Genomic DNA, 25,658 nt, shown 5'->3' with positions numbered 1-25,658 from the left:
GCATTTACTTATTGGTGTATTGCTCTAGGATTTCAATGTATGTATTGAGTAGTTTACTAAGTTGGGTTTTTCGTGATTTTAGATTTGCATTCCGAGTTTTCACATATGACATTAGCCCTGTTCCCACTGCAACTACTTTATGTCAGGTCCCTATAATTTCCTTCCTTGCCTCTGTGCGGGCCTCCCTGCTGGCGGCTAGATTTTCACACTTGCCTACTTAGTGGTCTTTCTGAAAGGCAAATATGATTGACTCATCGCCCCCTGTAAAGCCACTTTGGTTTCTCCATCTACATCGGCGACGGGGGCAGGGTGCAGAGCAGTAGCCCTGTGGGCTATCCGACCCCATCTCTCTCCACAAATCACTATAAAAACGTTGAGCCACATTTCTTGGGAACATTGGGCCCAGAGAAGGGACTGGGTGGGAAACTATCCCACGTGTCTGGTGGCTTCACACGAGGTGGGGGGAGGAGTGGGGATGGTTTGCGCAGGGCCACTGAGGTCACACGTCGCTTTAAGGGGCGGAGCATCATGAGGGAGCGCGCGCAGGCTAGGCAGCCAACGAGATGTCTCCCGGCAGAGGCAGGGCTGGCTGGGTGGGAACCAATCTCCCGCCCAACCGAATTGCGGGCGGGCGGGGAGGGCGGGGCGGGGGGGGTGGGTCTATGCTGGAGCTCTGGGAATCCCGTTTAACTTCGCGCTTAGGGGCGGAGCTTCGTGAGGGCGTCCGCCACGGAGTCTCCCGGACTCGCGGGTGGCAGGGCCAGCTTGGTGGAATTGACCCCACAACAGGGGGCCTCAGTAGGGCCTGGTTACGCAGGCCTGAGGGGCGGAGTCAGCGCGAGGGGGCGGGGCCAACGTGAAGGGGCGGAGCCTTGGCGTACGCTGGGGGTTAGAATGACGCTCCGGGGGCGGGATCAAAGGCGGAGCTAGGCGGGGCCAACGTGAGGGGGCGGAGCCTTAGCGTACGCTGGGGGTTAGAACAACGCTTCAAGGGCGGGATCGAAGGCGGAGCTGGGCGAAATGCACGCGGCAACTCCAGGCCTCACCCGAGCCCAGGTCCGGGAAGGTGCGGGCGCCGCGGGCGATACAACCAGCGCCGATCCACGTGTTGCGCGAGCACAGCATGCCTCGGGGCGCGGGGAAGACGCCGCACTCACGGCCGGAAGGCCTGGAAATCAACATACGTTGTATCCTACCGCGGGGGCACAGCGGAAATACGCTGCAGGCTGTCTTCGGTCGGCGGTGTAGGCTGCAGAGGGACACTCCGAGCGGGGCCGAAAGGGGAGCAGAGAGAACTAGGCGCAGCTTGGGTGTGTACGGACCAGGGGCAGTCTGCAGGGGAAGAAATGAGAGCAGGGGAGTAACGGGGTGGCTGGTGGGAATCAGGCCCAGGGGTGGCCTGGAGGGGGTGAGATTAGCCAAGGTGGCCTGGGAGGGGACCTGAGACACAAAATCGGTGTGGATGGTGCCTTAACGGAATCTCCACCAGCGCCCTCAGTGTGCCATTCCCGTCCCCCTTGGAGGCAGACATCGCCCGTGGATCCCTGGCCCCAGATGTGGAACCTCACCGAGAAGTGGTTCGGAAGGAATTCACCGTGAACGGCAGCGTCCTAGCGGTGTAAGCTCTACAAGGGCGGCGGGGAGGAGGCGGGGCAGCAGGTGGCAGGGCCAGTCTCCACCCAGGGGTGATGTGCTGGAGACTTGGAAACACTCAAGGGTTAGGTTTGGTGCGCTCTAAGGGGTGTTGTCATGGGGACAGCTAAAGATTCAGTGTAATGTCTGAGGGGCAGAGCAAGGAAGGGAGGAGTCATCATCTCCAACTTGAATTTCTTTTTTTAAAAAATATATTTCCGCCCTGACCAGTTTGGCTCAGTGGATAGAGCGTCGGCCTGTGGACTCAAGGGTCCCAGGTTCGATTCCGGTCAAGGGCATGTACCTTGGTTGCGGGCACATCCCCAGTGGGGGCTGTGCAGGAGGCAGCTGATCGAGGTTTCTCTCTCATCAATGTTTCTAACTCTCTCTTCCTCTCCTTTCCTCTCTGTAAAAGGATCAATAAAATATATTTTAAAAAAATAAAAATATATTTCCATTGATTTCAGAGAGGGAGGAGAGAGAGATAGAAACATCAGTGATGAGAGAGAATCATGGATCAGCTGCCTTCTGCACGCCCCAAACTGGGAATCTACCCGGCAACCCCCGCATGTGCCCTGACCTGGAATCAAACCGTGACCTCCTGGTTCATAGGTTGATGCTCAACCACTGAGCCACAGGGGCCAGGCTGATTTTCTTTTCCCCCCTCACTTTTAGCCACTGGAGAGCTGAAGATTCTCGTCTCCTCCGAACTTCCATCATGAACTTTCTTGACCAGCTTTCCCTAGTGATGCGGACCATGCAGCGCTTCGGGCCCCCTCTTCCCCGCTGAGCCTGGGCTAGGAAAAGGGGGGTGAGGCCCAACCTTGTATCCAGTCCTGGGCAGTGGATCCTTCCTATGGCAGTGATTCCTGCAGTAGTTGCCACTTTATTACGAGGCCCTCATCTTTTGCCTGCACTGGCCCTTGGACAATTGTGGTCCACTTGTTTTGTTTGGTGCTTAAGCGTTTGTCACTACGGCAAATAAAACTGAGCTTCTATTCCATGTCTGAGTTTCTTTTCAGCTACAGCACCTCCTTACAGTCTGGTCTTTGTCCCGGGGTTGGAGGAGGAGGTCTGGGGATCAGATATTCCAACACTACAAGGAGGCTAAAGACCATTTAGGAAATGGAAAATGGGTCCTGCCATTCAGTATTAACTACTGTGAACATTTTGGAATCTTTCCTTCTTTTCATAGCTGTATTTCTATAGTAAACATAACAATACCATAATGTATAATATTTTGCAAGGTTAGCATTTTTACTAATATTTTTCGTTTTTATTGTTTTGTGTGCGAGAGAAACATCCCTTTGTTGTTCCACTTTTTTATGCATTAATTGGTTGCTTCTTGTACGTGCCCTGACCAAGGATCAAACCCACAACCTTGGCATAGTGGGACAATGCTCTAACCAACTGAGCTACCTGGCCAAGGCTTTACTAATATATTTTTAAAATATATTTTATTGATTTTTTACAGAGAGGAAGGGAGAGGGATAGAAAGTTAGAAACATCGATGAGAGAAACATGGATCAGCTGCCTCCTGCACACCCCCCGCTGGGGATGTGCCCGCAACCAAGGTACATGCCCTTGACCGGAATCGAACCTGGGACCCTTCAGTCCGCAGGCCGACGCTCTCTATCCACTGAGCCAAACCGGTCAGGGCTTACTAATATTTTTCATCTAACATGAACTTTTCCTCTTTTTAAAAAAAATCCTCATCCTAGGATATTTTTCCATTGGTTTTTAGAGTGGAAGAGAGAGGGAAAGACAGAGAAATATTGATTGAGAGAAACACATCAATTGGTTGCCTCCTGCACATGCCCCAACCAGGGCCTGGGCTGGGGAGGAGCCTGGGGAGGTACGTGCCCAGAACCCTTTTGTCCACAGGCTGATGCTCTATCCACTGAGCCAAACCGGCTAGGGCTGAACTTTTCCTCTTTCTAAAAATTCTTCAAAAGCATTATTGAATGGAGGCATAACACATACATTATAATGTAATTATTGACTAAATTATTTTCAATTTCTGTCCTATTATAGGTAATGATTCAATGGAACTTTTATTTTATTTTTAAATATATTTTTATTGATTTCAGAGAGGAAGAGAAAGACAGATAGAAACATTAACGATGAGAGAGAATCATTGATAGGCTGCCTCCAGAAATCGAAACGGGGCCTCCTGGTTCATAGGTCAACGCTCTAGCACTGAGCCACGCCAGCCAGGTCCAATGGAATCTTTTAAAAAGTGTTGTTGGTTTTAGAGAGGAAGGGAGAGGGAACGAGGGATAGAAACATCAATGATGAGAGAGAATCATTGATCGGCTGCATGAATGATTGTTTCCTTAAGATAGATTCCAAGAGGTGGACTTAACTGAGTTAAATATTTATGATTTATTGTATAAAGCTCTCATGCTATAGTGCAAAATTGCACTACAGAAGCCCTAGCTCAGGCGTCCTCAAACTACGGCCCACGGGCCACATGCGGGTGTTTTTGCCGTTTTGTTTTTTTACTTCAAAATAAGATACGTGCAGTGTGCATAGGAATTTGTTCCTAGTTTTTTTTAAACTATAGTCTGGCCCTCCAACGGTCTGAGGGACAGTGAACTGGCCCCCTGTTTAAAAAGTTTGAGGACCCCTGCCCTAGCTGGTTTGGCTCAATAGATAGAGCATTGGCCCTCGGCTTGAAGGGTCCCAGGTTTGATTCTGGTCACGGGCATGTACCTCAGTTGCAGGCTTGATCCCTGGCCCAGGTCAAGGCATGTGCAGGAGGCAACCAATTGATGTGTCTCTCACATCTCTATTTCTCTCTCTGTCTCTCCCCGTCCCTTGCACTCTCTCTGAAAGTCAATGGAGAAAAAAATCCTCGGATGAGGCCAGAATGCTGATTTCCCACATCCTTGTCACTGTTTTGTCTCCTTGGCAAAAATTTGTTTTAAATCTAGTTTGCATGAAAAGAGCAAACAACCCCAAAATACGAAAAGCAGAGCTTTGTGGGCTGACTGGCCTTGACCCAGGTCAGTGAAGTAAAGTGCTGGGACAATTGGTTTAAGCCTTTCATTGGAAAGAATGAGCTCCCTGTAAATCATATTGCAGCTCTTGCTAAACTTACTTATTTTAGCAGCTCTTTTTATAGATGCCATCAGATTGTCTGCAAGATGATCATGTTTTCTTAGAATAAAGGCGGTTTGCTTCCTTTTTCAAGTCGGATGCCTTTCCATTGGTTAATATCCTTTCTCGTTATGAGGTTGTATTTTGGTGCTTCTCTGCATGCCTGGTAATTTTAGATTGGATGCCAGACATGGTTTTCCCTTGAGTGCTGGAAATCTCTTTTTAAAATATATTTTTATTGGTTCCAGAGAGGAAGGGAGAGGGAGAGAGAGAAGGAAACATCAATGAGAGAGAATCATTGATCGGCTGCCTCCTGCACGCCCCCTACTGGCGATGGAGTCTGCAACCCAGGCATGTGTCCTTGGCTGGAATCGAACCCAGGACCCTTCAGGCTGCAGGCTGACCCTCTACCCACTGAGCCAAACCATCTAGGGCAGTGCTGGATATCTATATAGTCCTAGACATACTTTTTTGAGCTTTGCTCTGAATGCTAAGTGGCTTAGAAATAGCTGAGCCCTTACTGGTGTGGCTCAGTGGATAGAGCGTCGGCCTGACTCAGGGATCCCAGGTTCGATTCCGGTCAAGGGCATGTACCTTGGTTGTGGGCACATCCCCGGTGGGGGGGGGGGTGGCGTGCAGGAGGCGGCTGATTGATGTTTCTCTCTCATCGACGTTTCTGACTCTCCCTCTCCCTTCCTCTCTGTAAAAAATCAATAAAATATATTTTAAAAAAAGAAATAGCTGAATACTTTATTTTTTAAAATATATATTATTGATTTTAGAGAGGAAGGGAGAGGGAGAGAGATAGAAACATCAATGATGAGAGAGAATCATTGATTGGCTGCCTTCTGCACACCCGCTCCTGGGGATCAAGCCCGCAACCCAGGCATGTGCCCTTGGCTGGAATTGAACCTGAGATCCTTCAGTCCAAAGGCTGATGCTCTATCCACTGAGCCACACCAGCTAGGGCATGAATACTTTAGAGATTTGCTGTGTGGGCCCTTTCTGTATAGGAGTCATTTCCCCACACTGTGAGGCAAGACCCTTCTGAGCGGGGGCCCCGCCCGATGCCTCCCGAATCCTGAGGTCTGCCATCCTGGCCGCCGGGGACAGCCACCAACCAGTCCCTGTCCCGTGTGAGCGCTGGGCCGTAGCACCTTTCACCCCTTCGGTGGTCATTGCCCAGCCTCACGCAGTCCCCTCACGCACTTGTGCTGATCAGTGGTCAGTGGGATACTCCAGGGGGACCCTCTGTGGATACGCGGGGTTCTCGCCCTCTGCCACTCTTCCCTCTGGGCCTCAGCCCCCCAAACTCCAGGTACTGAGAACTTCAGTTCCTTCTCCTAAATGCGGGATGGCCAGTGGCCTCTGCCAGGAAACCCCCTCCCCATACAGTCCTGGGGCAAAGGCAGGGCACACCTCCTGCTTCTCATCTCCCAGACAGCACTGTCGTCCTTCATTGCTTGACGCCCCTTTTCTTTACAGCCTGTGCTTCATATATTGTGTCTGGTTTGGGGGGGTTCTTTCAAGGAAGTGGCAGGGTCAGGGCAGTCCCTGTTACTCCACTTGTGTGACCAGAGTCAGCCACTGGAGAACTGGAGAACACTGTGAGCTGGAGGGAGAGAGGTATGTCGAGGGGGATACTGCCGGTGGTCATGGCGACAATGACGCATCCCACCTGACAGCGTGCAGCTGCGGTAGTGGCTACAGGGAGGGTGTTTGTTTTTTTAAATCAGATTTTCTTTTTAAATTTTTATTCATTTCAGAGTGGAAGAGAGAGGGAGAAATAGAAACTACAATGATGAGAAAGAATCATTGATCGGCTGCCTCCTGCAGGCCCCACACTGGGGACTGAGTCTGCAACCCGGGCATGTACCCTTGGTGGGAATCAAATCCGGAATCCTTCGGTCCATAGGCTGACACTCTATCCACTGAGCCAAACCAGCTAGGGCAGGGACAGTCTCTTTCTCTTTACCTTTTTTTAAAGAAAATTTTTTTTTTTTTTTTAGAAATCATTCTTAAGACCTTAACTATTGATGGATAGATGAGAATTTAGCTCTTTGACACCACTATCTACTGTGCTCTCCTCTTCCTTTTCCCCACATGATTTTGTTCAATTCTTGGGGGTTCTTCTTTCCGCCCGAGGTTAAAAATCACCTCATTGGCTTAGTTTCTGCAATTTCACAATGGTGATTTTAAAAATAGATACATTTTTATTGATTACAGAGCACTCCCCCAACTTGGGATTGAGCCCGCAACCCAGGCATGTGCCCTGACCAGGAATCAAACTGTGATCTCCTGGTTCATCGGTCAACTCTTGTGGCGAGCCGGCACGGCCATGGCATACTCAGCCCCAGAGCGCCTTATGTGTCGCACCAGCTCAGCCAGGTTCGGTGACCCCGAGTGGGGGCGGTGAAGGATTGAGAAAAGACAGACAAGAAAAGGAAAGCTGGGACTCGGTGGGACTCTGCTTCCCTGATGGAGACCCAGCAGCGCCACAGTCTACAATCCGTGTCTTTATTTTATAGCCAGATGCCACGAGGCAAAGTAAGGGCGTGGTCAAGATGTTTACAGCATTCTCGTGGGTTTCCATCCTACTCAACTACATGCACCTGATCAAGCTTTGTGTACTTGCAGCCTCTATCACTCAGGCACGTGGGGCCACGTGTTCGGACCATAGGTTCAAGCTGACAACTATAGCTGTTGGCTATAACTGTGCGGGGAGGGCCCTGCCCTCCAAGCTGGGACTTGCACGTGGCCATGAGAGGACTGTGCCCTCTCGTTAGCCTGAGGCTTGAACCTGTCCAAACTCTTCACAGGATGCCAGTGCCTCTCAGGTTGAGAATAGGCCGAGGGCGGGCAAGGCAGGCACGGGGATAGACGGGCATCCGGGCCAGAGACAGGGCGCTTAGACCAGGCTGGGGGCAGTTAGAGGTGGAAAGAAGGGAGCAGATTCTGAATGGCTCTTGAGGGTAGAGCCACCAGCACCTGCTGATGAGCTGGACATGGCCCTGGATCTCCTTAAATCCCCAGGAACCCTGCAATGCGTTACCCTTCTCCCACAAAGGCATCCTGCAGTCCCCCGCCTGCTCCCCGTGTTCCCCGCCTGCTCCCCATGTTCCCCGACCACCCACCTGCCCCAAGAGGAAAGCCACACGGACTCCATTTTCCCAATGTTTAATTAGGAAAAAAAAAATGTACATGAACAAAGGAAAACTCATGCAACGAAAGAGGAGAGAGTGGGGTTTCCGGGACCTCGAGATGGGGCCAGATTCCTCGAAAGAGGCAAAAACACAAAGGAGTAAGGCACTGCCGCCTCGGCCCCTTGGGGCGGGCGCAGAACTGGGCAGCTGAGGATGAGGGTCCAAGGCAAGTCAGACAACACTGAGGAGGTTTGGCAGTAGGGCCGGGAGAAAGTTCTGGAGCCCCAGGCCCAGGTCAGGCCCCGGAACGTCTAGTTACAGCTCTCAGGTGCTTGGAAAGAACGGGGCCCCGTGAGGATGCGCCGTCCAAGCCCCAAGAGGTTTGTAGGGGGACACTGTGGTCCGGCTGCAGGGGACCCCTTGGCACAGCCACAGTCCGAGGGCAGCTTAGGGTGCATCACCCCAAGCGCTGCTGGTGCCGAGGCCATGGCAAGGGCGAGATGCCAAGGCTGAGGGTGTCACAGGGTCAGGACAACTCAAGGAAGAGAATGAGGTTGGCAACATCCCGGGGGGTGGGGTGGGGGGGGTATTTACAGATGGAGGCGGTGAGGCGGAGATAAATTAAATAAATAGGTGGTTGGGGGTATAAATAGTAAGGGGGGGCAGGGGCTGTCACACACCTGGGCACAAGGGCAGGAGGCTGGGGGTATTGCTGCTGCTGGGGTGGGGGGCTAGGTCCTGTCACCCCCTCCCCGCCTGCAGGGCCCAAAGCAAGGCACTAATGAAGGGGGTTCGGGGGCATATTGGCCCGGTGACCTGGCCTGTGCCACCCAATCCCGGGCTCAGCCCTGAGCCCCAGGCGTGAGCCCCCCCTCTCGACAGGACGACGACCCAGGACCGGGAAGCCCCCTCCTCACCGGCTCCGCCACCCTTAGCTGTTGCTGGACATGAGGCTGATGATCTGCTCCAGCTTCTGGCGCAGCTTATGCTTCCGACACGAGGCGTCTCTGTCCAGGGCGGTGAGAACCTGCGGGAGGGAGGCCTGGAGCTGGGTTCCAAGTGGGAGGCGGGTTGCTCCCGGGCAAAGCCGCTGCCCTGGAGGTCTTGAGCTCATCCCTCCCTCCTGCCTTGGCGCATCCCTCCTCACCTCTTCCCTCCCTCCTGCCTTGGCGCATCCCTCCTCACCTCTCCCCTCCCTCCTGCCTTGGCGCATCCCTCCTCACCTCTCCCCTCCCTCCTGCCTTGGCGCATCCCTCCTCACCTCTCCCCTCCCTCCTGCCTTGGCGCATCCCTCCTCACCTGCGGCCCTAGGCGTGTGGGAAAGGCTCCAATCTCTCACCTCTGAGCACACCCTCGTCTCCTCCACCCCAGATCCGCCTCAGCTGCGGAACTTTCTCCTCCTCTCTCTCCACAGCCAGAATGTGGCCCTCCCACAAGTGATCTGGGCTTGCCGTTCCCGATCTCCCTTTCTCATCCCCTCTTAATTCCTCCCCCCAAAAAACCTCTCTTGTTCAGGTCTCCACGATCTTGTCACCAAAGCCAGCCAACGTTCTCAGGCCCTCGCTCCTTGACCATCAGCAGCAACTGACAGCTGAGCGCTCTCTCCTCCCTGACCCTCCTCCATGGGGGGCGGGGTTCCTCATACATGTTCCGGGATCAGCTCTGTACTGTTGGGGTCCGTCCCAGCCGCTGGCCACCCCCTCTTCTGTCTCCGCTACCTACTCACTTCCTTCTCCGCCACCTCTGAGTGTCCCGGGGCCCCAGGGCTCAGTGCTCGGGCCGCCTCTCCCTCTGCACCCACTCCCGGCCGCCCTGGCTGAGCTCATCCAGGCTCAGGGCCTTCAGGGCCATGTCCTGGCTCACAAATCCGTATCTTCAGCCAAGAACACATCCTGAGGTCCACACCTCTATGTCCCTTGCCTCCTGCCACCTCCAGGCACAAATCCCACAAGCCCTAGAAGGGGCTGTCCATGCCCACCTTCTGGCCCCAACTCCCTCAACCTGTCCCTCCCAATGCCCCTGGCCCTCAACTCTTGCCCAACCAGAACTCTGTACTCTAGCCAGTGGCTTCTCTTCTGGGTCCTTCAAATCCCAGCATCAAGGTGAGTGTCATGTGTGCTTGGTCTAGGGGCCTGCTTGGGGGAGTGATTGTGAGCAATCTAATAGATGGGCTCCTGCCTGACCGGTGTGGCTCAGTGGTTGAGCATCAACTTATGAACCAATAGGTCCTGGGTTCGATTCCTGGTCAGGGCACATGCCCGGGTTGTGGGCTCCATCCCCAATGTGGGGAGTGCAGGAGGCAGCCCATCAATGATTCTCTCTCATCTTTGAAGTTTCTATTTCTCCCTCTCCCTTCCTCTCTGAAATCAATAAAGTTATCTATATATATAAAAGCCTAAGCAACCATTACGGTGGAATGACTGGTCACAATGACGCGTACTGAGCAGGCAGTCAGGCGAGCGGTTAGGGGTGAGCAGACAGGCAGGCAGGCTAGCGGTTAGGGTGAGTGGTCCCAGATTACAAGAGGGCACAGGCCGGGCTGAGGAACCCCCTTACCCTCCATGCAAGAATTTCATGCACTGGGCCTCTAGAATTAAAATAAATAAAAGATGGGCTGCCTATCCCCTCTGTCCCCTCCATGCCCTTGGGGCACTCCTCGACTCCCACCAAGCCCCCTGCCTTTGTCACCCCGGGAGAGGCACACACCTCCTGGTGGTACTTGGTGACATAGAAGTAGAGCTCACTGAGTGCGCTTAGGACACTGAAGTCGCTGGCATGGAGGCGGGACTGCTCCACGAGGTAGGCGTCCATGTCCTGGTCACTGATGGATGCCATCTTTGCAATGTCCCGGTAGTACCTGTTGGGACCCTGAGGTCACACACACGGGCAGGCGGCACCAAAGTCAAAGTCCCTGCCCTGGCTGCCAGGCCAGCCTCTGGGCCTTTTTCCTGTAGTTGGCCCACCTCAGAGAAGCGAGCCCACGGAGGGGCAGCTCCTGCCTCCCTCCGCCCGCGGCAGCTCCCCTGGACTGCTCGGTTCCACCTCCCCACAACCTGGGGCCACAGGGCAGGGCCCACCTCTCCACCCAGCTCTTGTAGTTCGGGATGTCCTTGGCGTAGAGCAGCTTATTAGAGGGCGAGTCCTTGCCCAGGCGGTGCTCGGACGTGGAGCAGGAGTCCATGAAGGTCTGGGCCACCACTGACAAGCAGGCGTCCGTGATGCTGCTCTTGTGGATGTCGAACACAAACTGTGGATTCTTGATCACGTTCACCCAGAAGCGCAGGGGCAGGCTGCATGGACGGACACACCCCCGCAGCTCCGTCGTCTCCCAGAAGCACCCTCCCAGTGCCCTTCCCCGCCATGGTTCCTGGCCGGCCAACCCACGTCTTGGCCAGAGCAGCAAGAGTGACACGTTTAGGGTTAACAGCCTTTTCTTTAAGTTTCTGCCAGAGACATAAAGAGCTACCACATGGGGCCCAGCAGGCTTGGCTCAGTGGTTGAGTATCAACCTATGAACCTGGAGGTCACGGTTTGATTCCCGGTCAGGGCACATGCCCAGGTTGCAGGTTCGATCCCCAGTGTGGGGGCGTGCAGGAGGCAGCTGATCAATGATCTCTCTCATCGTTGATGTCTCTATCTCGCTCTCCCTCTCCCTTCCTCTCTGAAATCAATAAAAATATATTTCTTTTTTTAAAATATATTTTTATTGCCCTAACCGGTTTGGCTCAGTGGATAGAGCGTCAGCCTGTGGACTGAAAAGGTCCCAGGTTCGATTCCGGTCAAGGGCATGTACCTTGGTTGCGGGCACATCCCCAGTGGGGGGTGTGCAGGAGGCAGCTGATCGATGTTTCTAACTCTCTATCCCTCTCTCTTCCTCTCTGTAAAAAATCAATAAAATATTAAAAAATATATATATATGTATATATATATATGTATATATGTGTGTGTGTGTGTATATATATACATATACATATATATATATATATATATATATATATATATATATATATATTATTGATTTCAGAGAGGGAAGGAGAGGGAGAGAGATATAGAAACATCCATGATGAGAGAATCATGGATTGGCTGCCTCCTGCACACCCCCTACTGGGGATTGAGCCCACAACCTGGGCATGTGCTCTTTTTTTTTTTTTTAAATGTATTTTATTGACTTTTTACAGAGAGGAAGAGAGAGGGATAGAGAGTCAGAAACATCGATGAGAGAGAGACATCGATCAGCCGCCCCCTGCACACCCCCTACCGGGGACGCTCCCGCAACCAAGGCACATGCCCTTGACCGGAATCGAACCCGGGACCCCTGAGTCCGCAGGCTGACGCTCCATCCACTGAGCCAAACCGGTTTTGGCTGGGCATGTGCCCTTGACTGGAATCGAACCCCGGACCCTTCAGTCCACAAGCCGACACTCTATCCACTGAGCCAAACCAGCTAGGGCAATAAAAATATATTTCTTAAAAAAAAAAGCTACCCCATGGGCTGAGCTACCAGCATCTCTGCCCCAGGCAAGGCCCTGAGGGCTGAGGGCCACTGCCCCAGCCCCATGCCCTACAGAGCCCACCTCCGAATCACGCTCATTCGCCCTCTTTGCTTGCTGCCACCTTGGATGCTGGTCCTCTCCTGCCTGGACGGCCACTCCAGCTCCCATCAGTTGCCCCGACTGAGTTTTGGCAAAGCCAGCAGCCTCTTCTGACCACCCACCCCTAGAGGGGCCAGCAGCAGGAGGGAACAGGGCAGTACCAGTTGCTCTTCCAGGTGTGGCGGACGTCAGGGTCACTGATCTGGCGCTGGTCGGCCTGCTCATCGAGGAAGTCGAACATGTACTTGATGGCCAGGGGCAGGGCCGAGCCCCGGTGCGCCGTGCTGAACACCGTCTCAAAGAGGTCATCCACAAACTTCTGCAGCGTGCCCTGCAGGGGGACAGCAAACATACGGGCCGTGAGGGAGCCGGGTCGGGATGTCCCCACAGCGGGATAGAGGGGGACGGAGGGGGACAGAGGCTTGGCAGCGAGCAGGGTGGCACGGGGCAGGCCCGCACCTTGGTGGCCAGCAGCCGCGTCAGGTAGATCTCGGAGACCATCTTGCTGCCACGGTCCCCCTCGCGGTGGTCAGCGTGGTCGTGGTTCTTCACCAGGTGCCACAGCTTGGTGCCCGTCTCCTGGTCAGGCGTGATCATGGGCGCCCGAGAGCGGAGGCTGTCGGGGCTGCTGGCCGTGCGGAGCAGGCTCTCTGGGGCAGAGGACCAGTTGGCCCCTTAGGCAGCGGGGCCCCACCAGCCACTGCTGGGCGCGCTTGCCCCACTCTGTTCTGGGGGCCCAGCAGGCTGAGGGGACCTGTATGCTCTTGCCGGCCCACCCCACTGCTAAGCTCTAAGGAACTGGAGACCTTCCAATGCCAAGGCCCAGGGAGGCCACCAGAGCCAAGCTGGCTGCTCCGACAGGGGCTCCCCGTGACCGCGGTCACAGCCTCATAGGGCACACGGAGGCCACCTCACAGACACCTACCGTAGCGGCTGAGGGAGCGGGTAAAGGTGAAGGAGTTGGCCATGTTATAGGCGGACACTTGTTTGGGCACCAGTGCCACCAAGGAACCATCTGTCACCTGGAGACCCCAGAGAGAAAGGGGGCAGTGCAGGCAGCTGAGGAGCCCAGGGGCCCAGCTCACCCCCCGTCCCCCCCGCCCCGTCCAGGCCCTGCGGTGTGTACGGAATAGCTCCCGAGGCTCCCTGAGGAGGAAGGGAGCCAGGACCCTGCTCCTGTGTCATCAGGGCAGGGCCACAGCTCCCAGGTGGCCCTGGGGGTCGGCGGGGCCCCGGCCCCTCACCTGGTAGTGGGCCAGCGAGTTGACCCTCTTCCAGTCACACTCGATCTTGGTGGTGACATCCTCATCCTGGAGGATGATGCGGGCCATGCGGCCCTGGCGCCACTCTGCGGGCCACAGACAGCCCTTGAGATCCTGCCCGGTGTCCCCCGAGACCCCGGGCCCACACTCCACTCCGAGGACAGAGTCCAGGGAGGGAGGAGAGGAGGCCTCACCCAGGTCCATGTCCTCGGCCTTGGGACGCTGGGAGTAGGGGATGCCCTTGTACACGGCATCCAGCAGCTTGTCTTTGGCCTGGGTGATGCTGTCGCAGTTGAGAACCTTCACGGGGACCTGAGCGCTGCCCTCACTCTCCGGGCACACGCAGTACAGGGTCTGCGGGCGAGGAGAAGCGCACGGTGGGTCCTGGGCGACGCTCCCCCCCCCCACACACACACACCCAGAGCCCCACCCACCAGGCCCCCCATTCACCAGCGTCTTGTAGTCAATCTGCTGCCGAATGAGCTTATCCTCACTCAGGGAGTAGCGCGCCTCGCCCGTGATGGCGTCGATGGGGCCCTTCTCCATCTGCTGCTTGATGGCGCAGTAGAGCAGAAAGAGCGGCTCCCCCGCGCACTCCTGCAAGTGAGAGGCGGGCACGTGGCTGCCTGTCCCGTGGCCAGCTGCCTCCCCACCTCCCCTGCCCGCAGCCCTCCTGCCCAGTGCACCTTCAGAAACTTATGCAGCAGGAACGTGAACCAGTTGGTAAGCATCTTCTCAGCCACTGACTCCGTCCTAGGGCGCAAAGGTTACTGGGGCCCCAGCCGGGCAGGGGATGGGGCGGTTCAGGGGGCAGGCTGGCGGGGGATAGGGCTGGGATTGGGTCGTACCTGCGCAGCAGCAGCTTTGGATGGTTCTTGCTCTCGAGGTTTTTCTCGATGAGGTCTGCCAGCAGTTGTTTGAGCAGCCCCGTGGCGTAATCCAGGCGGCTCTGTAGGGCCACCATGGTGAGCGAAGCCACGGTGCCGCGGTCCCGCATGGAGAAGCTACTCTGGGCCTCCAGCGTGTGAATGAAGGTGAGCACGAAGGCGCGGCTGTGCAGCAGCTGCCCGAACAGGCGCAGAGCCTTCTCGACATTAGGGGGCGTCTGTGAGGGACAGGGGGCGTCAGGCGGTGGCGCAGTGGCCCTGGGGATGGCAGGGCGCAGGCAGGCCAGGCAGGGGCTCACATCCAGCTCCTTGAGCACCGGGTGGGCCTCGATGCCTGGGAAGAGCACGCGCACGGCATAGGTCCGGTAGTCCAGGAACGGGATCTGCACCACGTCCATGTGGTTCGTCAGCTCGTTGATGTCCGTCTGCAGCTCGGCAAAGGCTGGGAGGGGCCGGGAGGAAGAGTGAGCAGGCCAAGAGGAGGCCGGGACCCCGCACCCCCACCCCGCACTGCAACCCCACTCCAGGCACCTTCCTTGCATTCCAGAGCCACGCGGGACTCCAAGTTGTCCATCTGGAGCTGGAGCCGCTTGAGCGTGCGGTCCGCATCCTGAGTCTTGCGCTTGTAGGCGACCAGCACGGCGGTGATGGCCAGCAGCAAGAGCCCGCCCCCGGCCGCCAGCCCCACCATGGCCGGCAGGGTCAGCGCCCGCTCGGCTGTGATGTGTAGGGTGCCCAGCCAGAACTCCAGGCCGCCCACCAGCACCTGCGGGAAGAGGCTCACCATGAGCTGACCCCCCACCCCCGCCCCCACAGGCCCCTGGTGGCCTTCCCGCCCCCTACCCACCATGACAGGCTGCCGGCCCGTCTGGCTGGGTGAGTCACACAGGAGTTGCGTGTCCGAGACGGTGAGGGCACACGGCTGGCCCCCAATCAGCACCGTGTAGTTGAGGCGGGAGCTGCCCGCTGCCGCGGGGATCAGGTTCTTGCCCTGTGCGTGGAGGGCACAGTCAGCCAGGGCTCCCCCCCGCACCCCTGCTCCGCCCCTCCCAGCCCCTGCGCCCCACCAGCACCTTCAACACCACGTGGGAGCCAGGTTTGACATCCAGGACGCCGGAGGGCCCAAGTGGCTCAAAGCTGGGGTCAGGGTAGTAGGTGAAGGAGGACCGGTTGAGGGAGCGGGCTGTCTGCACGTGGTCCAGCAGGAAGCCAAACTCATCAGGGTGCTCGCCCTGGGCCCGTGGCTGGGGCCGCCCCGGGAAGATGCCAGGGGCCTTACACAGCATGGCAGTGTCGTTGATAACCTGGCACGTCTGTGTGGACAAAGGCAGGCAGTCCAGCACATGAGACCATGCATGGCAGGGGCGGGGGCGGGGCGAGGGCGGCTGGCACTCACATTGGTGGTCTCGATGCCTCGGTACTTGGCCCGGACCCGGGGCTCTTGGACTGTCAGCAGGTGGGTCCCACTGACAGTGATGGCAGTGCTTCCGCTGGGGACAGGGAGGAGGGGCCTCAGACTCTGTCCCCCAATGCCCCCAGCCCGGCCCTGGAGAGCTCTGAAGGCTGCAGTGGGAGCCTGGGGCCCCCCACACCTCCCCCTCTGCCAATAAAGGCCCAGGTTTAATATAGTCTTATTATTGATTTCAGAGAGGGAGGGAGAGGGAGAAAGAGGAACATCAATGATGAGAGAGAATCATTGATTGGCTGCCTCCTGCGTGTCCCTTACTGGGGACCAAGCCCACAATCCAGGCATGTGCCCTGACCGGGAATCAAACCGTGACCTCCTGGTTCATAGGTTGACGCTCAACCACTGAGCCACACTGGCCTGGCTAAAGGGCTCCAGCCTAGAGGAGGTGAAATTTGATGCCCAAGGGCCCAGCCATCAGGCAAGGCCCCAGGACAGGAGCTTGGGGACCCGTTCTCTCGAGGGTCTTACTTGATTATACTCCAGGTGGGCTCAAGGCGAGTGACAGTAGGGTCCTGGGTGTAGGTGTAGAGAACTCCGGGGCTGGAGATGTTAGCACGGTCAATGGCCAGGGTGATGGGGGCCTGGCTGGGGCCCAGGGTGGACACAGGCGAGATACACACGATGGCTTCGGCATCCCTCCTACGTGGCAAGTGGAGAGCTTTGAGCAGGTGGCCCAGGGCCCTCACCGGGCAACCAAATGCCCATCCCCAAGACCGGCAGGGCCCTACCCACCTCACAAACTGGCACTCGCCATCCCTCACGATCACGGTGACGGTGCTGCCGGCGTCTAGAGAACTTCCCGAGATGGTGAGCCTCGTGCCCCCAGAAGCCGGGCCCCGAATGGGACGCACACGGTCGAATGTCGGCGTCTGTGGGAGAGGCAGCCCTGAGGGGAGGGAGGAGGCAGCCCAGTGCGGGTCGCGCGCCCTCAGAAGGGGTGGGGGTGGGGAGGGCCGGGCGGTTCACGCACCACAAAGCTGTAGAGCTGCTCTGATTGCGTGCGGAAGTCAGCAGAACAGTCGCCTACACACAGCTCCACGGGCCCCGGCGGTGGGCTGGGCACCAGCGACTCCTCCATCTCGCACACGATCCTAGGGGACAGACAAGGTCAGGGCCCACCTCGGAGCAGCGGCCTGGGTCCCCGCCCAGCCACACTCACCTCTCGGCGCTGATGTACTCGGCGGGAATGGAATTGCAACGCACGCCGGCCACCCGAAGGCCTACCTCTCGGTAGGTGAGACCTAGGTTCTCTCCCTCGATGGTGACTCGGGTGCCTCCCTCCTTGGGCCCCATGAGTGGGTGAATCTGAAGAGCGGGACAGGAGGTGAGAGGGCGAGCCAGGCCGCTGGGTGCCTCGTATGCGGACGGTGTGGGAGGCTAACCTGGGTGATGCGGGGGTGGCTACAGCGTGTGCCCTTCTGGCTCGGGTGCATCCAGTTGGTCTTGGGGGCCGGACAGTGCGCACGCAGCTGGCACCTGTGCTCCGAGACGCACCAGCCACAGCTGAAGCGGGGGTCGGCCTTGAGGCAGAGGCCGCAGCTGGGTCGCTGTGCCCAGCATTTATACAGGATAGCTGCGGACACAGGGGGCACTGCTGGGGGAGGATATGGGGAGCCAGGGCCACTAAGGGTCCCCCCCATTAGACCTGGCCCCAGCTTGTGCCAACTCTGCCCCAGGAGGCAAGCTCCTCCGCCGCATCTTTTTTAAAATATATTTTTATTGATTTCAGAGAGGAAGGGAGAGGGAGAGAGAGAGATAGAAACATCAATGGTGAGAATCACTGATCAGCTGCCTCCTGCACACCCCCCACTGGGGATCAAGCCCGCAACCTGGGCACGTGCCCTTGACCGGGAATTGAACCGTGACCTCCTGGTTCATAGGTCGACGCTCAACCAGTGAGCCACGCTGGTCGGGAACCTATGCCCCATCTTGCCCCTCACCTCGGAAGGTGGCAGGCTTGTCGATAGGGAAATCTCCATCCCAGACCACAGAGAAGTCCAGCTCGATGTCACCATACTCGTCACCTTCATAGGAGTACTGGGAGAGAGGGACCGCACGACCCCTCAGAGGGTGCCCTGCCACGGCTACCTCCCAGGCCGGTCAGCGAGCTGGGCACAGGCCAGGGAGAGGGGGTGCACCGGCCGGGGGAGTGGGGCACAGGTGGGGGTGCAGGGAACAGGCCGGGGCGGGGGGGAGAGGGGGGCGCGGGGCACGGGGCCTCACCGAGGCGTTCTGGCACTGCACGCTGCTGCTGTTGAAGCGCACGGCGGGCACGCGCTGCTGCCGCCCCTGGACCCGGACCACGCACTCGTAGTTCTTCTGGCCGGACTGCGGCTGCGGCAGGTTCTTGGCCCGCAGGGTAAGGGGTTGCATGACACCCACTGGGATCAGGAGGTCCCCGCTGGGCAGGATCTCAGGGCAGCCCTTGGGGAGGAGGGAGAAGGCCCATCAGCCACACACCAACTGCTGCCATCCTGGCCCAGCAGGGCGCCGGCCCCGCACTGAGGAGGCTCCAAGGAACCAAGGAGAATCAGAGGCAGAGAAGCCAGAGGCCAGCCCACACCGAGCCCAGCCCAGCCCCCTCGCGCGCGGCACCCGCCTCACCTCGGGGCTGTGGACCCTGCCCTCCTGGAAGGAGCACTCGTGGGGGTGGCTGGTACACACGTGGCGGTACTTACACCAGTGGCAGGGGTAAGGGCTGCCAACGCAGGACATGCACCTGGGAGGGGGGGGTGGGGGGGGGAGAGAGGCTTCAGAAACAACAGAGAAGGCCAGGCTGCCCCCTCACCGCCCCTCCTAGGGGACATAGGGGAGACCGAAGGAAGAAGGCGCCAGGGCCCCTCTGAGGCCCGCACAGCGCAGCAAGGGATGAAGCGACGTGGGGGCAGAGGTCAGCAAGGCCACTACTCACGACTGATGGACGCTGCAGTTGTAAAAGACAAAGTCGGTCCCGGCGAACCGCACACCCGTCTCCTTGGAGAGCAGCTGCAGCCGCACAGTGCGCGTGGCCCCTGCAGCAAGGCCAAGGGCGGCCGTGAGCCAGCCGGGGACAGAGGGTGCCCCCTCCCGAGCAGCCCAGCCACTGACCATGGCCCCTGGTGAGAGCCCGGAGTTCCTGGAGAGAGGGCGAGGGGCAGCGCAACTCCCCGGAGGGCAGCAGGATGGCCTCGTTCTCCGCCACCTCCTCGAAGGCACAGCTCACGCCTGCGCTGAGGTCTGGCACGTTGCGCATGGCCACGGTCAGCTGCGGAAGGCAGGGGACTCAGCAGGAGGCACCCCTCAACACGCGCTTGCATTGGCCCCCACGCCCCATCCCCACACCCCGCTCGCTCGCCACCCCACTTACCTGCACCCCGGGCGATGTCACTGACACGTTGTTGGGCCGGACCCGCACCTGGACACACTTGCTCAGCTCTTCTGCAAAGCCGTGCGGGGCTGAGGCGCCCGGACAGGCCCCTTCTCGACAGCATCTGCGTGGGGTCAGCCAGAGCCCATCCCGCATCTGCCCTGAGAGGGCTCTGTCCAAGGCTCACTGGGAGCCTGGGGGGGGGGGGGAGAAAGGGGACGGCGGGCCCAGCCCACAGCACCGTGGCCCATGGGGTGGAGATTCTGCTTGTTAGCTGGAGAGAGGGGAAGGGGAGGGAGGGGGAGGCCACAAGGGCCGGGCTGGGAGACGTGAACATGCGGGCAAGGGCAGGTACCGCCCTCCCCAACCAACATGCCTGGTGGCTTCTCCCAGGGGCCGAGCCTCCCCGAGCCATCGGCACCACCCAGCCCCACCGGGTCTCCCTCACCTGTGCTGCAGCACACACCAGCCACAGTGCGGGTCCCTGGAGCCCAGGCAGGCTGCGCAGCTCGAGTACTGCTCGCACGTCTCCACTGGGAGCTGGCTCACCTGGGGACAACCTCGTCAGCACCCGCCCCGCCCCCCCACAGCCGCCCGCCGCCACCGCCTCGGGCCCACCTGCTTCTCACTCAGGAGGTAGATGTGCCGGTGGTCGGGGCTGAAGAGCAGGTCTCGGAGTATGGGGCTGCCGTCCACCACGGGCACGGTCTCGTACAGGTGGGCGTCCTGGGAGCCATCAACTCGGACCTGGGGCCACAAGACCGGGGAAGGGGGACGACAAGCCAGTCTGAGGCCCCTAGCAGCACCCCATGCAGCCCCGGGGCATCCTCCTCTAGCTCCTCTAGGGCCGGGGACTTCCCAAGTTGTGGCTGAGCTGAAGCCAGGGCCTGGCTCGGCACTTGAACTTCCCCTGACCCCGCGATCCCCAGGGGCTGGGGATGGAGGGCTCAAAGGCCAGCCCCTGGAGGTCCTCGAGGGTGACTCAGCCAGCCAGAAGGCACTCCCAGGAGATAAGAGACGGAGATATTATTGATGCCCAGGGATGGGGTACAGGGGTGACATCCAAAGGGGAAGAGGTTTTTAGGGTGATGACAATGTCTTGGAATGAGACGGTGGTGAGGGGTGGTTAGGGTTGCACAACTCTGCGGACTTACTAAAAGCTCTGGAATGTATGCTTTAAGCGGGGGAGGTGTACGGGATGGGAATTATATCCCAAGGGAGCAGGCTCGGCCCGAGACCTCAGCAGCTCCCTTCAAAAGCTTTCCCCCGGCCACCGACACCTCCCCCGCCCCCCTGGGGATAGCGCTGCAATTGCCTGGCAAACAGGATGAGGAGCGGAAGCCGCCCTGACTCCTGTCCCTTTAGGAGCCACCAGAGGTCCCAGGGACTCATCTCCCCAGGTCCCACCAGCCCCGGTCCCAAGAACAGCAGCAACTGAGGCCCCCAGCAGCACCCCATGCACCCCCGGGCATCCTCCTCTAGCTCCTCTAGGGCCGGGGACTTCCCAAGTTGTGGCTGAGCTGAAGCCAGGGCCTGGCTCGGCACTTGAACTTCCCCTGACCCCGCGATTCCTCTGCACAGGAACGGACAGGAGGGCAAAGACGATTATGTCCGCATTCATCTGACTAAGGATCTAGCAACGGTGGCTAAACCACGGCCACCTGCGCTCCTGGCAGGGACGCCCCAAGATGGGTCTGGTCTCTGTTCCCACAGCCATAGCAAGCAGGCGATTCAGGCCAAAGCTGGTAGGGGTGGATGGCTGTGGGGGCTGTCCACGGATCCTGGCCAGGCTCCTGGGGCCCAGTCTGGGAAGTCCCCCGACCCCTATGGGCTGTGTACTGTCCGGGGTCTCACAGGGCTCTTATGCACATTCTTGTCCCTACCCCTCATGCCATATCTCAGTCTGCCCCCATGTCCACACGCCAAGGGGGCCAGGGGGCGTACCTTCTTCAGACTGCCACTGCGCGTGCCAATGAAGACCACGGAGTGCTGGTGGTAGGTGTAGGCGGCCACGCTAGCCATGCCATCAGTGCTGTCCGCCAGCAGGGGAAGCCCCTCGATCACGTGCAGGCCACCCAGCGGCTGGTTCAACACCAGCCCGCAGAAATTCCCATTTATCTGCATGGGCTGGGAAAACAGAGGAGTGCCTGTGAGAGTCGAAGCTTGGGGGGCGGGGGGGGGGGAGGGCAGCAGTTGGGCAGAGGCCACGAGACGCCACATTAGGGAAGGGAGCAGGATCAGCTAAGACCAACCCCTTGCCCTGGACCCCACAGGAAATTGGGGACTGAGGAGGTAGATGCAGGAAGGAGATGGAGGAGGGAGACGGATGGTGGAGGGAGAGGGTGCAGGAGCAGGAAAGAAGAGCGAGGCCTGGGCCTGCAAGTGGTTGAGCATCGTCCTATGAACCAGGAGGTCATGGTTCAATTCCCGATTAGGACATGTGCCTGGGTTGCAGGCTTGATCCCCAAGGTAGGGTATACAGGAGGCAGCCAATCAATGATTCTCTCTCATCATTGGTGTTTCTGTCTCTCTCTCCCTCTCCCTTCCTGTCTGAAATCAATAAAAATGTGTGTGTGTGTGTGTGTGTATGTGTGTATGTGTGTGTGTGTGTGTGTGTGTGTGTCTGTGTGATCGGACAGGCTGGCAGACGGTTGCTAACTCGGTGAGGGACACCCAGGAGATGGAGCAAGAAGCAGCAAACGGGATGGGTGGAGGGGCAGGAAAAGGGAGGCGTGATCCACAAGCAGAGAGTGGCCGCCAAGAGAGCCGGCGAGAAGGCAGGCAAGGGGAGGAGGAGGAGGAGGAGCAGCAGACGCAGGGAGAGGACGAGAGAGGACAAGCGTCCCTGCGGAGAGAGGACAAGCGTCCCTGCGAGGGAGAAGCGGCTGTGCCAGGGCTGAAGGCCGCTGTGCTCACGGTGTTGATGCAGGGCAGCTCCTTGTTGAGCAGCCAGGGCAGGGCCAGGGTGCCCTCCCCCCGATAGCAGGACTGGATGCGGCGCCGGATGTGAGCATTGATGGTGCTGAGGGTGAAGAGGCAGAGCACGGTCTGCCGGGGCGGGCTGGCCCGGTTCTTCTGGCCCTGGGAGAAGATGGTGAAGAGGACGTCCTCGTCAGCCGGCACGCCCAGGGCCTGGGCCAGCAGCAGGCCCGGCTTGGCCAGGTGCGCGCTCTGCACCAGGCGGTACTCCACGCCGCGCCAGGAGCAGCCGATGGGAAACTCCACGTAGGAGTAGAACTCCGAGTCCCCGGCGCACATGCGCACGATCTTGGACGTGAAGAACTTCTCGCCCGCTGCGTCCAGCAGCGTCTGCTGGGTGTCCAGCTGCAGCGTCAGGAAGTACACGAAGGAGGCGCTCACGAAGCCGTAGATGTAATAGATGTCAAAGGCCGGGTACAAGGACAGGGTGTCCGAGGGGATCTTGATCTGCGAGGAGACGAACTCATCCTGGTACACCTGGAGAGCAGGACGAGGAGAAAAGGTGGGGTGAGACCTGGCTCTGTCACCTACCTCCCAAACTTTGGCCTCTCAGCCCCCCCAACAGGGTTCCCCTGGGGCCTTCCCTCATGACCTCCCCTGCCCCACACAGTCATAGGAGCCCAGCCCAGCCCCATCCTGTGCCTCAGCCCGGCCTCCTGCCTTTAGGAGCTTGTCCCCTCGAGGACCTGGAGGTGGGAGCCAGGGCAGAGTGAAGGCGGGAGGGACACAGGTGCTGGCTCTCGAGGGGCAGGACGAGAGGCGAGGGGAGGAGGGTGGACAGACAGGCAGGCCCACCCACCAGACTAAACATGTCGGCACTGTCCTCGTCGCTGATGAGCTTGCGGGAGCTCAGGGTGGGGAAGTACTCGGACTTGCCGTCCACGGCGGTGCCCACGAACAGCTTGCTGGGCCCCTGGCCCTGCTCCACGATGACCCCGGCCATGGAGTCGGGCTCCTGGGCCCCCGAGAGGTAGTGCTCCTTGCGGTGGTGGGGCTCGCCCAGCTTGAAGAGGTCATCCAGGCGCAGAAACTGGCAGATGCCTTGCCAGATGCTGCCGCAGGCCACCAAGCGGCGGGCAGCGTAGTCTATGAGAAGCAGCTTGTTCACGTTGTCCACGGGCGCCAGGCGGTGGGTGCACACACGCATACTGGGGGGTGGGTAGCAGCGAGCGTTGTCCTCGACGGGCCCCGTGACGTGGGCCCGCAGCTCGGTCAGGTTGGGGGCCAGCTTGAAGACCCGGTTCACTGCCCCCACAAACACCTCCCCGGTCACCCGGTGCACAGCCAGGTGGGTGAGGGTGGTGTCTGTCACTGAGAAGGCAGTGAAGGGCCTGCTGCCGCCCAGGGCCCCCCCCATGGCAAGGAGGAGCAGCGGGAGGAGGCAGACGGCGGGCATGGCCGGCGGCTGCGCTCCCGGAAAGAGCCTGAGGAGAGATGGGGAGTGCCAAGTAAGAGGCCCCTGGCCCCGGCTGCAAACTCTCTTTCTGCCCCGGGACCCCCAGCCGGGTAAGCTCCGTGCCACAGTGGGTGGGGGTCACTCATTCACCCACCACCAGGCCGGAGCCAGAGCCCCAGCTGGTGACCTCGGCTGGGAGAGGAGGGGCCTCCAGCAGAGCGAGTGAGTGAGCAGTGAGCGCAGGCAGGCTTGGGGGCCATCAATCATCCCCCACCCCCCCACCCACCCCCACCCCTGGAAAGGAGCCAGGAGGCCTCGCCTCAACTGGGCCACACCCAAGGGGGCAGCAGAGCCAGATGCTGGGCAAGGCAGGGCAGGAGGCGCTCCTGGAATGAGACCCGAACACCAGATCCCAGAGCTGAGGGCGGCTAGCCACACACAAGAGCCACAGTAGGCAAACCCCAGGCCACAGAGACGCCCCACGCCCAAGTTGGGGGAAGGGGAAAGGCAGGGAGAGAACAATCACAAGCGGGGGGGTGGGGGGGGTGGGGAACACCACTCCAGAGTGGCATTGCCACCAGGGGCCTCAGGACGGAGGTCTGGGGCATCAAGGCCTAAGACTGGACCTCGAACCACCACCACCACACCCCCACTCCTGGCCCCAGCTGCCTCCTCACCCCGAGGGCCTCCCTCAGCCGGCTGTCCAGGAGCCTGCTGTCTGGCCTACCGATCGCAACACAAAGCCAAGTCTCGCCTGCTCTCCCCCCCCCCCCCCCCGGACTTCCCAACCAGGCACCACCGAGACAGACATAAGTCAGGCTCTGCTCAGGCACAGCCAGATGGCCCAGGCAGCCCTGTGCGGCTCTCCTTCCCGATCCAGAGGTTAGCTGCAGAAGGAGAGGTGCCAGGGGGCCCAAGGAACCCCATGAAAGGGGATCACAGTCCCCAAATAGAGACTCTGGGGAAATGGGGTACGGGCTGTAAGGACAGTACCCAGCTTGCCTGAGTCTTCACCCCCAGACCACACCCAGCTCTCCTGCCAAAGCCAGGTGGCAAAGATAGCACAGCAGTGTCATAGCAGCCAACGGGGCAGCCACCAAGGCAGGGCTTAGCGCTCCCCTCTCGGTGCCCAAGCCCAAGGGAGACGCAAAGGTACCCAGCTTCAGGGAGGGGGAGGGCCGGGGGGTGGGGGGTGTGTGTGTGCCAGGAACCAAACCAAGGAGGCGCAGAAGAGAGAACAGAAAAAAAAAATGCATTTGATAGAACAAGGAGCAGGCCCAGATTGAACGGGCAAAGTTTCAGCTCAGACTGATCACCTTTCCGGGGCTCTTTTGTCAGGTCGGCATCCTAGACCCCTAATGCAACAGCCAGAGAAGAAAGAAAGGCGAGAGCGAAGAGAGGCCGCAGCGCACCCTCACCTCCTCCGCACCCCGCAGGAACACAAGCAGAGGAATGGGGGCCGGGACAGGTCAGGAGGAAGACCCGGAGAGGCAGGATTGGCACCCCAAGCACCCCATTCCAACTTCCACCTGTAAGTGGGAGCCTGGGGCGTCGCACGCACGCACACCCCTCGGCTACAGCCCAGGCAGCTGAGCCCGAGGAGGAGACCGCCCCTCGCAGAGACACGGCTCCAGCGCCCGTTCCCCGGTGCCCCCCATGCCCCCACCGTGCTGTTCGCCAGCCTCGCCCTGCCCCCACCAGGGGCACCCCTCGGCCGACCCACGGGGACCCTAGTGGATGGAGGCGCCACAGCAGTCCTTGGAGAGGCCGCTCCTCCGCCACAAAGGGTCCCCATTGGGCAGGGGGGCTGGGCTCGGCGTGGCCGTCCCTACCGGAGCGGGGCATGGAGGA

At 59.1% G+C, this 25,658-nt stretch overlaps 2 protein-coding genes across 2 annotated transcripts; one reads left to right on the top strand and one right to left on the bottom strand.

Annotated features, from left to right (window-relative positions):
• The first annotated feature begins 903 nt into the window (after window positions 1-903).
• Window positions 904-2,635, top strand: LAGE3 (L antigen family member 3). The gene is made up of 3 exons (XM_054718374.1): window positions 904-1,187; window positions 1,490-1,618; window positions 2,308-2,635. Exons 1-3 carry the CDS (start codon window positions 1,021-1,023, stop codon window positions 2,420-2,422), a joined length of 411 nt encoding a protein of 136 aa, XP_054574349.1. The 5' UTR covers window positions 904-1,020; the 3' UTR covers window positions 2,423-2,635.
• Window positions 2,636-7,962: 5,327 nt separating this feature from the next.
• PLXNA3 (plexin A3) lies at window positions 7,963-23,807 on the bottom strand. The gene is made up of 32 exons (XM_008159271.3): window positions 23,211-23,807; window positions 22,349-22,888; window positions 21,377-21,559; window positions 20,051-20,179; window positions 19,881-19,981; window positions 19,433-19,556; window positions 19,174-19,330; window positions 18,998-19,097; window positions 18,691-18,805; window positions 18,310-18,510; window positions 18,027-18,123; window positions 17,469-17,659; window positions 17,246-17,391; window positions 17,057-17,177; window positions 16,819-16,955; window positions 16,555-16,725; window positions 16,015-16,108; window positions 15,692-15,931; window positions 15,466-15,609; window positions 15,150-15,384; window positions 14,918-15,060; window positions 14,580-14,836; window positions 14,418-14,484; window positions 14,182-14,328; window positions 13,926-14,085; window positions 13,714-13,817; window positions 13,395-13,491; window positions 12,929-13,119; window positions 12,631-12,800; window positions 10,955-11,167; window positions 10,584-10,734; window positions 7,963-8,904 (listed from the first exon to the last, which is right to left on the bottom strand). The coding sequence occupies exons 1-32, from the start codon at window positions 23,805-23,807 to the stop codon at window positions 8,809-8,811; spliced, it is 5,619 nt and encodes a 1,872-aa protein (XP_008157493.1). The 3' UTR covers window positions 7,963-8,808.
• Window positions 23,808-25,658: the final 1,851 nt, after the last annotated feature.

Source organism: Eptesicus fuscus, chromosome 1, assembly GCF_027574615.1.
Source record: "Eptesicus fuscus isolate TK198812 chromosome 1, DD_ASM_mEF_20220401, whole genome shotgun sequence".
Lineage (NCBI taxonomy): Eukaryota > Metazoa > Chordata > Mammalia > Chiroptera > Vespertilionidae > Eptesicus > Eptesicus fuscus.
Note: the sequence above shows the minus strand (reverse complement) of the source record. Positions and strands in the feature narration are given on the sequence as shown.

Excerpts from the sequence above, each read along its gene's own strand:
- PLXNA3 (XM_008159271.3), bottom strand. The coding sequence starts at position 23,807 with ATGCCCGCCGTCTGCCTCCTCCCGCTGCTCCTCCTTGCCATGGGGGGG. Across the intron at positions 19,331-19,432 it reads TGACATCGCCCGGGGTGCAG|CTGACCGTGGCCATGCGCAA; the intron begins GTAAGTGGGGTG and ends TGCCTTCCGCAG. Across the intron at positions 15,932-16,014 it reads GAGGCATCGAGACCACCAAT|ACGTGCCAGGTTATCAACGA; the intron begins GTGAGTGCCAGC and ends TTGTCCACACAG.
- LAGE3 (XM_054718374.1), top strand. The coding sequence starts at position 1,021 with ATGCACGCGGCAACTCCAGGCCTCACCCGAGCCCAGGTCCGGGAAGGT. Across the intron at positions 1,188-1,489 it reads CCTGGAAATCAACATACGTT|CGCCCTCAGTGTGCCATTCC; the intron begins GTATCCTACCGC and ends AATCTCCACCAG. Across the intron at positions 1,619-2,307 it reads AACGGCAGCGTCCTAGCGGT|CCACTGGAGAGCTGAAGATT; the intron begins GTAAGCTCTACA and ends CCTCACTTTTAG.